The 13,140-nt window shown below is 61.0% G+C and overlaps 1 protein-coding gene across 1 annotated transcript in view; it reads right to left on the reverse strand.

Moving 5' to 3' along the window:
* Window positions 1–5,884: 5,884 nt before the first annotated feature.
* The window catches only part of LOC148593440 (uncharacterized), a 64,124-nt gene continuing 56,868 nt past the window's right edge, over window positions 5,885–13,140 (reverse strand). Inside the window, exon 5 of the mRNA XM_088530913.1 lies at window positions 5,885–5,931. Coding sequence (XP_088387039.1) covers window positions 5,885–5,931 — 47 coding nt within the window. The remainder of the gene's footprint in view (window positions 5,932–13,140) is intronic.

Below are 13,140 nucleotides of genomic sequence, written 5' to 3' on the forward strand. Positions count from 1 at the left end.
AGATGTTGGGAATACGAAACAAAGCCAAAGAAAACATCATCTCTAAAAGACTAGCTTTGCTTCAAAATATTATCTATATAGCCTATATTATTTATATTGCCTTTATATGGCCAATCATCAGGAGCTTTTTCTTAGACCCAATTCTCAGGAAAAAGAAAAAAAATCCCCACCAAAATTCTTCCCCCAAATAACTTCCCTCCCATCCCAAAATCATTGTCTCCCAACATCCCTCCAAAAAAAAAAAATCCATTTTCCCATTCCCAGTTCAAAAATTCCCTCAAAAAATATGCCTTCTAAGAAAAGGAATGTTTCCCCCCAAATGTTTCCTTCTGCCTTTTTTCAGAAAACAGCCCTGTCGACCACGGAGCTGCTGCTCGGATCTGTGCCAGCCCCGTTCTCTGCTGGAGCAAACTTACTTTGGTGGCCACTTTTGTGGCCCCACGGCCGAGCTCACTCCGCTCCACCGGGGCTGCCGGCAGGTCGGCCCTGAGCCCGCACTGAGCCCAGGGCAACGGCAACGGCAGAAACGCTCCCACCCGCTGCACACAGGACATCCTCTTCGGACACGCTTCCGCCCTCTGCATTTGGGGATCACAAATGAACATGAACACGTCCACGAAAGCCACTTTACCAGCTAATACATCGCTCCGTTTCCAATGTCTGCTCAACCAACACCTCTACAAAGGCAGCAGCTCCCAGATCCCACCACCAGCAGCAGCAGCGACGGCATCGCGACGCCCCGGGCGCTTCTCTGCAGCGCGGCCCCCTCCGCGGAGCTGCCCTGCAAACCCACCCCAACGAGGGCTCGGGTTCCTGTCACCAGCCCCCAGCGCTCTGCAGCGGCAGGAGCCGCCCGGCCCGCGGACGCCGAGCGCCGGGGCCACGTCCTGCCCCGCCGCCCCCCTCTCGCTGCTCCCCGGCCTCCCCCCGCCCCGGCCCCGCGCGCAGCCCTCCCGGGACACCCCACACACGGGCAGGCCGGCCCCGCGCCCCGGCCCCCCGGCCCCGCCGCCGCCTCCGCGCGGCGCTGCCCCCGCCGGCAGGACGCGGCCGCGGCCGCCCCACGGGCCGCGAGCGCCGCCCCCCCGCGCCCTTCCCGCGCGCTCCCGCCGCCGCCGCGCACCTGCCGGCCCCGCGCATGCGCCGCGCGCCACAAGGGGCCGCCGACCGCACTGCGCACGCGCCCCGCTCCTGCAGCGCCTCCGCCCCGACACGCGGGGGCAGCAGCGAGCGCGGCAGAGCGCACTGCGCATGCGCGCACCCCCCCCCCCCCACGTGGCGGCGCCGCTCCCGGGGCGCGGGGGGCAGCGGGGGGAGGGGGCGGCCTCTGCCCAGCGGTGGCACCGACAGAGCGAGAGGAAACGGCCGCAAACTGAAACAGCGAAAGTTCCGCAGGAACTTAAGGAAAAACGTATTAGCAGTGAGGGTGACGGAGCACGGGAACAGGCTGCCCGGAGAGGCCGTGGAGTCTCCGTCTCTGGAGATCTCCAAGGCCGCCTGGACGCAGCCCTGTGCCACATGCTCTAGTGACCCTGCGTGTGCAGGGGTTGGACTGGATGATCCCTGGAGGTCCCGTCCAACCTTAAGGATTCTGTGATTCTGTGAAGGGAAGAGTTAACAGCTGGAAGTGCCCCCTGGCACCAGCTGCGTGAGGGCGGCAGCTGCAGGGGGACCCTGTCCTGTCCCGTCCTGTCCTGTCCTGTCCCATCCTGTCCTGTCCCGTCCTGTCCTGTCTCAGCCCATCCCGTTCCGTCCCATCCTATCCCACCTTATCCCGCCCAATGCCATCCCATCCCATCCCATCCCCTCGTTTGTTTTTCCGTTCCGTCCCATCCTATCCCACCTTATCCCGCCCAATGCCATCCCATCCCATCCCATCCCCTCGTTTGTTTTTCCGTTCCGTCCCATCCTATCCCACCTTATCCCGCCCAATGCCATCCCATCCCATCCCATCCCCTCGTTTGTTTTTCGCCTTTTTTCTCCTTTTTTTTTTTGCACTTTTATCTTTTTTTTCTCCTTTATAAGCTTTCTTCTATCTTTGTCCCCCTTTAATCTTTTTCATTTGTTTTCATGCATTTTATCCTTTTTTTCTTATTTTTCCCGTTTTACATTTTTTCCTTTGTTTTTACCCCTTTTAACTGTTTTCATTATTTTTTCCCTCTTTTAGCTTATTTTTTCCTTCATTCTTTGCCCCCTTTCAACTTTTTTTCTTTCCTTTCTCTCTCTCTTTTAGTTTTCTCTTTGGCTCCACCTTTTATCTTTTTTCATGTTTTTTTCCTCTTTTATATTTTTTCATTGTTTTAGCTTTTTCCTCATTTTCTCCCCCTTTCAGCTTTTCTCTTTCCTTCCCCCTCTGTTTTTCAGCCTTTTTATTCCATTTCCCCCTCATCTTTAGCTGTTTTTTTCCCTTTTTTCCCCTCAAAGCCCCATTATTTCGCTGAAGTCACTTTTACAGGTTGACAGGAGCATGAGGATGAGGAGAGAGGCTGGAGAGCGGAAGGTGCTCTGGGCCTGGGGGCTCCTGAATATCTGCACTGCCGGCATGATCTGCGTGGACATGTATGTTGGCTGGGAATGTGACTGCGTTACAGAAAACATCCTGCCTTGTGCAGGCCTCGGTACTTCCCAGAACCCCATTACTGCCCGTTGGTAACTTTTCCTGTTTTATTGTATTTCCTCACCAGGACTGGAAAACTTCTCAGCACGTACTACAATAGCCCCTTCTGGCCTCTCTGGTTTATTGGTGAGTTGTCGCTACCCATCAGTGAGTTTTGGGAGGGGGGAATATTTCATGCTCCTGTTTTCTTCCTGGGGAAGTTGTGTTAAAGGCAGCTTTAAAAAAAAAAAGAAAGGCAGAACTTAATTTTATTTTATTTTACCCCTGTTAAAGCTGTGGGAATTTCCTCACTGTAGTGACAGGGAGGAGTCTCTTGGCGGCCCTGTTGTGGGGCTGCGTGACATTTCCAGGTCATGAAAGTTCCTTTCAGTGGAGTAGACTCCAAAGGAGCTGTATCAAATCCTCTTGGAGGATGGAAAGGAGGAGGAGTGAGGCAAATGCGAAGATGAGGGACAGAAGGTTTGGTGGAAGAGCCTTGCAAAGGAGTGTGAAACTTCCTTGTAGAGTTTGTGTTCTGCCTGGAAAATACCTTGCACTTTGACAAATAGGCATTATAGTGCCATAAATGAGTTTTAGCCACATAAATGAATTTTGATGTAGAAAGGTCTGAACTGGTTCTTGTATAAAATAACCCCTGAAGAAGCCTTACCTCTGTCCTCAGACTGGCACTTACAAGAACAGTTGTTTATGTATTTTAAAGCTGTTTTTTAATATTAAAAATAAGTTATTACTCATGGTCATACCATCTAGCATTATAAAACCTTTTTTCTTTATTCTAGAACTTGCAATTGCATCTCTGTTCAACCTGAATGCCGTGTTTGATCTCTGGCTGTATTTCGAGTACACAAGGACACCAACTAACCTGGTTATGACTCACAGGCAGCAGGTCCTTCTGGGGATGCAGAACTCAGGTAGGTAGTATAAATACCTGTTTATCTGTGTTCAGAACAGGCTGCCCAGAGAGGTTGTGGAGTCTCCTTTTCTGGAGATCTTCAAAACCCTCTTGGACGCAGCCCTGTGCCACGTGCTCTAGGTGACCCTGTGTGTGCAGGGGGGTTGGACTAGATGATCTCTAGAGGTCCCTTCCAACCTTAAGCATTCTGTGATTCTAAAGCATTCTCAACTCATGCATGGAAGAGTCAGCTGGTGGGTCTTCAGTTTCTTGGATTATTTTGCCAGGGTTGAAAATCCACTCCTACCCCTTTTTTCTTTTTTCTTTTTTTTTTTTTTTTGACCTATCTCTTCAGAGAGAGTCTGCACTACCACGGACACGTCTGCGTGGCCGGGCACGGACCTTTCTGCTGCCGAGCAGCATGTGCCCGGGCAAGAAGGTCTCCAGCCTGCTGCAGCCACCCCACAGGTGTGCGCCCCGAGGGGACACCCGCTGCCCCTCCCCAGCGGGGTCACAGGTGGCCTCAGGTGACAGCGGGGCCCTTTGTGACTGCGCTGCTGTGACATCCTGGCCCGGCGGGCTCGGCCCGCAGTGTTCGGGACGACAGTGACGGGAGAGGACGGGAGCGAAGGTGCTGGCCGAAAAGCCCCCTGAGCACCCAGGAATTTCCCCGTTGCCCCCGGGCAGCTCCGCAGAGTTTGGCCACGCGGCCAGGATGGCGGAGCGACTCCCCGGCCACCGCTCGGTGGCTGCTGAGGAGGAGGAGGATGGGGCGGTTGCAGCGAGCGTGTGCGACCTGGAGCCCCACTCGAGCCGTGCGCCCGAGGAGGTGCCGTTGGGTGAGTGCGGGGGCAGCGCTGGCCGTGCCGGGGGCCACGAGCTCTCGCGGTGCGGCCGGCAGCAGCGTGCGCAGGGCAGAGCGCTCCGCTGCCTCCTGCCCGCTCCGGGCAGCCCTGCAGCTCTGCCCGCTCCCTTCCCCGCCAGCTCCTGGTGCGGATCTGCCCATGGAGGAGGCAGAGGAAGCCCTGGAGCACGTGCGCGCCTTTCTCCGGCGTGGAGGGAAGGTGAGTGTCGCCGTCCCGCTCGGGGCTGCCCGGCCTCTCCTGCCGGCTCCCTCGGGGCGTTCCGACGGCCCCACGGGGCTGCTGGCGCTCGGGGCTGCTCCCTCGCAGGCGCCCACGTGTCGCTGCAGCCCCTGCCATGCGCTGGTGCTGCTGGCCGCACGCCGGCCCCTCTTATATTCTCTCTTTGTCCCTCTGCTCCTGGCAGCAGGAAGAGGCCGAGAAGCTGCAGTTTCTGGCCTGCATCTGCACCCTCTGCACTGCGTCCTGCTCGCCTAGCCTGCCTGCTCTGCTGCTGCGCCAGGAGCTGTGGCAGTGCAAATCCCGGCTGGCAGAGGCGCTGGAGGTGAGGGCACGCGGGGCTCTGGGGGCTGCTCAGGAGGGCACCGGCCCAGCTCAGCAGAAGGGGCTTGTGTGAGCGTGGGGAGGTGTGGGGTGCTGGCTGGTGGGCACAGCCACTTGTGGGGCCCTGGCAGCTCCCTGCGAGCCTTCCTGCTTTTGCTCTCCAGGTGCTGCTGCAGGAGGAGCCCAGGAACCACCTGGGCACGGCCGTGCGGCAGCAAGTCATGCTCAGCATCAGTGCCATGAGGTAGCTGCCCCAGAGCCTGGCTTGGCCACAGCCTCCCCAGCAGATGCCCCAGAGGGCCCCAGTCCTGCAGGGAGCCTTCCCTCGTCCTGAGGGAGTCTCCCATTGGCATCCAGTGGGACAGAGAGGGTTGGAGCTGGGAGAGCAGAGAGGGCCCTGGAGCTCTCCCATGGGTGCGGGCCTTTCCCCAGGGGTGAGGCAGGAGGTGGGGAGATGATTGGGCCCCCCTGCCAGCTGTGTCCTCTGTCCATGGACAGCATGCTGGTGAGAAGAGGTGACTCTATGGGGCTCCCTCCCCACTTGACGTCGCTATCGCTCATGGGCCTCCCAAGCCCTGGGTGCATCCACCTTCCCAGGACATAAGGGTGTTGCTGACTGCTGCCAGCCCCAGGGACTGAAAGGCCCCTCTCTGCTTGCAGCAAAGCTGGGCTGCTGCTGGAGAGCGAACTGGAGAGCCTGCTGGCAGCCTGCTTCTCCAGCGTCTTCTCCCTGCCTCCAAGGGAGCACCTGGATGCTGCTCTCTACTCCCAGGTGGGTGCTGGCTGCTGAAGTGAGGCTCAGGGCAGGCTCCCAGCTTGCCTCTCCCTCGCCCCTGCCCTGTCCCCCTTGCCCTGGACAGGGCCATGGGCAGTGTCCCCAGGGCCATGGGCAGTGTCCCCAGGCTGCGCCCTGTGCAGCAGCAGCAGCAGCTCCCCTGGCCTGGGGGCTCTCCTGCCCTCAGCACTACTCTACATGCCCCGCTGGCACAGGAGGAATTCAAAGCCCTCTCTGACAGCTGTGGGGCAATGGGGAAGAAGCGCCTCAACCCTCTGTCCCCCTTGCAGCTGCTGGATGCCATGGACAGCATGCTGAAGGCCTTGATGCTCGGCAGCCCTTCCTCCAGCGTGGTGGACATGAAGACCATCCTGCAGGTCTGCTATTTGCCAGGAGCAGAGCTGCCAGCTCCAGGCCCTCTGCTGGGATGGGGAGAGTTGTCCAGCAGCGGCTGGAAAGAGCCCAGTGCTGAGAGGGGTCAAGTTCCCGCATGGGAATTGGGATCCCCACAGTTCTCTTGTGTGAGCCCAGTGTCCCTTGGCTACAACCAGCATCCGCTCTTCCTCAACCCGCTCCTGCACTCAGTACAACCCCCATGGGCTCCTGCTGTCACATGAGGCCCATTTGGGAGATTTGCCCCACAGTCACAAAGGACTCTGGACACAAGATCCCCTCTCTGGGCTCTGCCGGTGCTCCAAGGCACAAACGTGGCCAGGCATTTTCTGGGACACAGGACAGAGCAGCAGCTTTTCTCCTTGCAGCTCCTACTGCCCTACGCTGAGTGCCAGCAAGCAGCTGTGCACGAGAGGGCTGTGGGACGCCTCGTGAAGCTGGGGGATCTCCTGACCAGCTCTTCTTTGGTGTCGGTAAGCAGCCTATGGTGCAGGCAAGCTGCAGCCACTGCCTATCCCTTGTCACATGCAGCCGTGTCCTGGAGTTCCAGGCTGCCTCCAAGGGAAGCCACCAAGGCTCCGGCTCAGCCGGGATCCAAGCCTGCAAGGAGCGTCGGCCCAGGGCTTTGATCCTGAGCGCTGCCCTCCGGCCTCGTGTCAGCACTGCCTCCCTTTCCCAGGTCCGGGAATGCTTCCAAGTGGGCGGTGCCAGCTGTGGCAGCTTCTTGGAGAAGAGCGTGCCGGTCCTGGGGCAGCTGGTGGGACATCTCACCCTGTGCGGCGCCTGCAAGGATAAGGGGCGCAGTGACGAGGCCGCGGAGGCCCTGTGGCACCTCTATGAGTTCCTCCTGCAGGGAGAGAGTAAGAATTCCTGTGTGGTTGCAAGCGATTCCCCTCGCCCACCCCTTGCAATAGGCCCAGCACCTCCCTGGGCGTCCTGCTGCGCACTCTTTCCTGCTAGGGCCTTTTCCCCTGCCAGGGGAGATTTGTCCCTGACGCCTTCCGTGGGCCATGTCCAGCTGTGCAGCCTTCATGCTGAGTGTCCTGTGTTTCCCCTCCCGTGCAGGCAGGGAGCCATCACAGGAGAGTGCCTGGCAGCAGGAGCTCCGAGAGGAGTGGGAAACTGCAGGCACCTTGAGGCTTTCTCGGTCCAAGGACACCAGGGAAATGAGCAGGGTAAGGAGCACCTCCCTGGCTGGGACTTCCAGCTGTGGTGTCAGCCTGCAACTTGGACGTGGAGAGGGGCGGCTCCAGGTGGGCTGAGGAGAGGGCTTGCACTTTCCTTAGGCCAGGACTAGCCAGGGGCTTCCTTTGTGCATCCCACAAGCTCTGCTTCCCTGCAGGAGCAGCGGGTGGGACCTTAAGCCCAAGCACCCAACCTCATTCCAGCACAGTCACCCAAGTCAGCAGAGCCCCAGCTCCTGGCTCGGAGGGACTCGCTGTGCCAGCGCTGCCCCGTGTCACTCTCCAGGGCCACGCACTGCTCAGCCAGGCACTGCAGTTGGGACCCTGGCTGTGACATCTCCCTCAGGGCTGCCTTCTTTTGTGCCCTAGATGTTTGGGAAACACCTCCATCCAGACGAGAAGGCAGAGGCCATCCTCGTAGCCATCCGGGGCATGAGAGCCTGCAGCAGCTACGACACGCAGGCGGCTGCTCACATGCTGGACGAGCTCGTCACGGACGACGCGTGCCTTTTGGAGCATGTGAGTAGCCTGCGGGTGGCATGGCCGGGGTTCAGGCCCTTTGGGGGCTTGTTTTTCCCCTGAGTGCTCATGCACCAGGCACCCAACTGCCTCTGTGGCCAGCCCAGAGCGGTGGCAAGGGCAGGCATTCTCCGCGGGAGCTGTGCAGAGGGCTGCAGTGCGGCAGCAGCCTCACACTTTGCCATGTGGTCTGCAGGTGCCAAGGCTGGTAAAGAACATATGGGAAAACATCCTGGCCGTGCGAGATGCATCTGCACGGCTCAGCCTGGACAGAGCTCTTCTCCTCCTGAGCAGCACATGCCCGGACAAGGTGGTCGCCAGCCTGCTGAACTGCTGCCCCTCGTGTGACAGGTCTGTGCTGGCCGGGGCAGGGGCAGGGACAGGGCTGCGGCCTCGCAGGCCACGGGGCTGCAGCCGCGGCAGCCGCTGACCAAGCGCTCTGGGCCCGCAGCGCCGCCGGGGCCATGTGGAAGGTGCTGCTGTCCAGGCCTGGCGCCGCGGAGCCGGTGCTGCGGGAGCTGCTCATTGCGCTGCAGGACTGGCGGCTGCCCGAGGAAACGGCCTCTGCCGCCTCTTCCCTGGCCGTGAGTTTGTGGGGGAAGCCCTGCTCTGCCCTCGGGCTGCCCTTGCCCCTGCGGGCGAGAGGCAGGGCTCCGGCTGCCCCTCTCCATGCAGCCCCAAGCTGGGGCCTCCACCGGGACACCCAGGCCCAGTGTGGGAGGGGGGCTACGGCTGGCAGGGCCCTGGCCAGCGCCAGCTTGCTGGGCTGCTGGGCCTGCTTTGGGCCCTCTGCACACCGGGACACACGGAGCTGGCCTGAGCGGCTGGCTGTCTCCCTGCGCCTCTGCATCGCCCTGCCTTGTGTGGCACGCGCTCAGCCTGCGCTGGGGACAGGACTAGGGGCCAGGGCCACGTTAGGGTTCCAGGCAGCAGAAACGTCATCAGGGCCGAGTCAGGGGAACCAGGGTGCCCTCCAGGCTACGTGTGGCCCTCCAGGGGGATGTTCTCACTGCCCAGGAAGGCTTATGGTGGCTCTGTGGCACCCGAGCCCCAGGAGCTGCCATGGCTCTGCTCTGGCCAGGCAGGCCAGGCAGCCCCTCCTGCTTCTGCCAAGGCACAGAGCACTGCTAGGAGTTTCGCCCCCGAGCTCCAGCAGCACAGGAGGGACATGTCAGCAGCAAGGGCTGTCTCTGGGCTTTTTCTGCAGGCAACGCGTGCGCTCCAGGAGATCCTCCACCAGCCCCACTGCCTGCACGTGCTAGGGGCGTTCTTCCCCCAGCTCCTGCTGGCGCTGCTCTTCCAGAGCTCTTTCATGGCAGCGCTGGAGCAGAACGAGTCAGACGCATTGTGGGGGAAATGCCGAAGGGAGGAGTCCACGTGCAGCAGCCCCGTGAGGTGCTCCATCACGTCCCCGCCGTCCCTGGCAGGCAGGGCTGCAGGCAGGGCCAGGGGTGTGAGTGTGAGCGGGTGTTTTCTCTGCACACAGGCTTGCAGTGCAGACCATGAAAGCACTGCTGTGCCGTGCCGGCTACGAGAACGTGATGCTGGCAATGGCAAGGAAGGGCGGCTGGGATATGCTCCTGCACGCTGAGACCCATCACCAGGGAGTGGGTTTGCTGGCCAGGTGAGAGCCCCTGTCTCCCCGCTCTGCCGCAGCATTTCACCCCTGCTCACTGGGTGGCTCTCAGAGCCCACGGGGGTGCCCAGTTCTCCACGCAAAGGTGGCTTTGTTCTGTGCGTGGTGGCCCAAGGGATGTGATGGGAGGCAGTGAGGGTGCAGGCTCAGGAGAGCTTTGCCTGGGCTGCTCAGGCCTCACAGAGCCTTCTTCCCTCCGCCAGAGAGATGAGGAAGAGCCCAAGAGCGCTGCGCCTGCTGCTGTTCCAACAGCTGGCAGTGCTGCTCTTGGGCGAGGAGCCCTGCACGGAGATCCCTGCCATGGCTTTCCTGGTGGAGGTGAGCCTCATGTGGGCACTGCCCTTCTGGGGTGCTTCTAGCTCCAGTGCTGTCTGCTAGCCCCAGCTGTGGGATGGAGGGCAACGAGCGCAAGTGGGGCAGTGGGTGTTCTGCCATGAGTCCCCTCGGCCTTCACCCCTCTGCAGCGGGCTCCTTCTTGTCCCCACGTGTCTTTGATGCCTCCTTTGTGTCGCGTCTCTTTTGAAGGGCTCCTCCAGAGCATGAGGACAGGAGGCTGGTGCAGGGAGGGGAGGAGCAGGCCAAGGCTGTGCCCTGCGCTGTGTCCTGAGGCCCCAGGCAGGGACGGGGTCCCGGGGGCTCCCTGCAGTCACTGCTGCCCTTGGCCAGGCTTCCTCTGAGCCCGCTGCCCTTGCCCTGAGCTACTGCTGGGATCCAGCGGTGTCCGACACAGGCAGTGCTGCGGCCATTGCCACCTTCTCTGTGCTGTGCATTGCAGCTTATGGCCTGCAGTGACCTTCAGGCAGATGAAGATGTCTTCCTGGGAATCTCTGTGGTGTCCCTGAAGAGTCACAGCAGGGTAATGCATAAGCTGGGACTCAGAAGCCTCCTCGTGCTGTGCAGCAGACAGGAGATGGTGAGCAGGGCATCACTGGGGGAAGCTGTGTGAGCTGGGCGCTGGGTGCCAGGGAACAGGCTGGCTTGGACTTTGCTGGGCCTCGGGAGCTGAGGGGGCTGCAGATCTCAGCCCAGCACCTAGCGAGCCATGTCTGAAAGGGTGTGAGACTGAGGGAAGCTGCTGTCTAATAAGGTGCCAGGGTAGCCTTTTATTTCTGTTTTTTTTTTTTTTTAAATTGAACTTGTATTTCTCACATACAGGTCAGAAAAATGCATGTCCTGATGCCTCTGCTCATGAGACACTTGCAGGATGAGGACAGGGACATGAGCAGCCAGGCCCTTCTCGTGCTCAGCCGTGTGGTCCGTGTCCTGGAGAGACCAACACTCACGGACATGGCTCCAGAGCTGGCTGAGAAGCTCCTGCCACTCTTTGAGGATGTAAGGCGGGGGGCAGAGCCGTGGGGCTGGCTGGTGTGTGTGGGAGGCTGCCAGGAGCCTTTCTGCCTGGGGCTCTTGGGATACTGTCCTGTGCTGCCCGTGCTGTCCTGGCTGCAGGGCTGCATTGCACCAATGCAGCCTGTGCAGGAAGCTGCCACGTGCGGTGCCAGTGCTGAGGAGCTCTCTCTTCCTTGCCACCAGGAGCGCGAACACACACGAAAGCTCTCCATGCAGCTCTTCAGCAAGCTCGTGGAGACAGCAGCGGGCACCGCAAAGGAGCAGATGAAGCAGCATGTGCACACGAGCACGCTGCCACTGCTCTTCCACCTGCAGGATGAGAGCCCCAGTGTAGTCAAGGTACGGCTGAGCAATGGGGCACGTGGGGGAGCCCCGTAGCCACGTTGGGAATAGCTGTGGGAGGTGGTCCTGGCCGAGTCCTGCCTGGATGTCTCTGGGGCTGCAGCCCTTCAGCCTCCTGCTGGCCTGGGCCGCAGCTCAGCAGCTCTCGGGAGTCTCTGCTGTGCTGCCTGTTCAGGACAGGCTGGCTCAGGTGGTGCTTGCTCCATGTTTCTGCCCAGCGAGGGGGGCCAAGGACCCCAAAGCAGATTCAGTGCCCTGCTGCTTCCCCTTGCCATGAAGGGCCAGAAAGTGCCTTGAGTCTTGTCAAGAGGAGGGCAGTGGGGGAGCACAGGCTCTTGTCCCATGGGCTGCAGTGGCATCTCCCCGTTTTTCCCATGTGCAGGCTGCTCAGGAAGCCCTCCTTGGTGCCGCCAAGCTCCTCAAGTGGAAGGAGCTGAGGTGCTTGGCTCAGAGCCAGCAGACTTGGCTGATCAGCAAGTGCCTGGTAAGGACAGTCCCCAGGCCGCAGCCCCAGCCCGGAGCAGCTCTTTCCTCCTCCGTGCCCAGTGCGTGTGGCTGGTGGCTCCAGGTGCAGGATCAGCACTCGCGGGCTCTTCTGCAGGCTCTTCTGCCTTTGCTGAGCCCTGGGATGCTGAAGCTGCCCCTGGCCCAGCGGGGCCTTGCAGCAGGAGGGCCCCTCAGCGCGCGGGGCAGCAGCCGGCCCTCTGCTGCCTCCAACGCTGGCTCGGCGCTGCCCGGCCTCTGCGGGGGGTCCTGAGTGTGGTGGCAGGGGGAGGCGGCTGCTCCTGGGGAAGGACGGCGAGAGGACGGTGTGCACTGAGCCCTGTGCTCTCCCCAGCTGGCCGGGAGCAGGGGCAGGAGGAGGGCGGACGAATACCTGCGCCAGAGCCTGTCCTACCTGGAGAGCAGCCAGGAGTCCCTGCGTGAGGCGGCCGTGCGGTTCCTGGGTGAGCCCGGAGCCCTGGGCTCCATCACTGTCCTGGGACAGCTCGGCCTCAGCCCCGGCTGCTGCGCTGAGAGCAAAAGCAGCTCTGTGACTGCAGCAGCCCCGCGTGCCTGAGGCAGCGCCTGGGCGCCTGGAGGCTCCGTGCCACCCTCAGCCATCTCTGCCCACAGCGGTGGGGCTGGTGGGAGCCCCTCGAGCAGGAGCCCTGGGGGTTACACTGGGGAAAGGGAACTGGGGTGAACCCTGCCCGAGGGGAGGTGGGTGCCTGGCCAGGCGGGCAGCACTGGGGGAACAGCTTTGAGGAACAGCATTTATGGGGCGCTGTGTGTGTGCCTAGGGCATGCTGGGCAGCACACCAGGGAGCAGAGCAAGGAGACGGTGGAGGTCATCTGTGAGAGTGAGTGAGGGCAAGCAGGGTGTCACATGGGGCTGGGCGGACAAAGAGAGACCCTGTCCAAGGAGCTCCCATCCCTGCGTAGGTGAGGAGGGCTCTGCTGCCCGAGAGGAGCGGAGCAGGGGTGGTGTGGGGAGAGTAGAGAGAGATTTCAGGCACCCTGGGCACATTCCTGGGCAGCAGCTGCCAGCTGATCCATTAGAGCCGCTGGCTCCATCTTCGCTGTGGCAAGAGCTGGGTGGGACTGGTGGTGTTAAGAGGAGAGGCCTGGGGCCCGTGGGGATACGGGGGCTTCATCTGAGCTCGTGCTTCCCCCGTCAGCCCTGAAAGGCCTGCAGGAGGACAGCAGCCCATCCATCTCTTGCCTGGCCACCCAAACCATGCTGATCCTGAGAGCTGCAGGGAAGGGGGCTGCATCCACGGGCGCCCAGGAAGGCCTGTGCAACCACCTGAGGAGAGCGTGGGAGAGGCGGCACTGCCCTCTGCAAGGTGTCAGTCTTTGCTGCTGGTGCTCAACCACGTCCTGATGCCAGGCTGCTCTGTGCACAGGCCTCATTAAAGAAACGTTCCTGTCTCTTCACCGTGTGTCGTGTCTTTTCTTTGGCAAACCAAGCAGCAGCAAACGCAGGTTGTGAAGGGATTGGGGTCCCCCTCTTAGAGGAGATGGGTACGCACTCTCCGCAGCA

This window comes from Tinamus guttatus, unplaced genomic scaffold, assembly GCF_059628265.1.
Source record: "Tinamus guttatus ecotype Peru unplaced genomic scaffold, ASM5962826v1 Tinamus_guttatus_pri_ptg000390l, whole genome shotgun sequence".
NCBI classification, from domain to species: Eukaryota; Metazoa; Chordata; class Aves; order Tinamiformes; family Tinamidae; genus Tinamus; species Tinamus guttatus.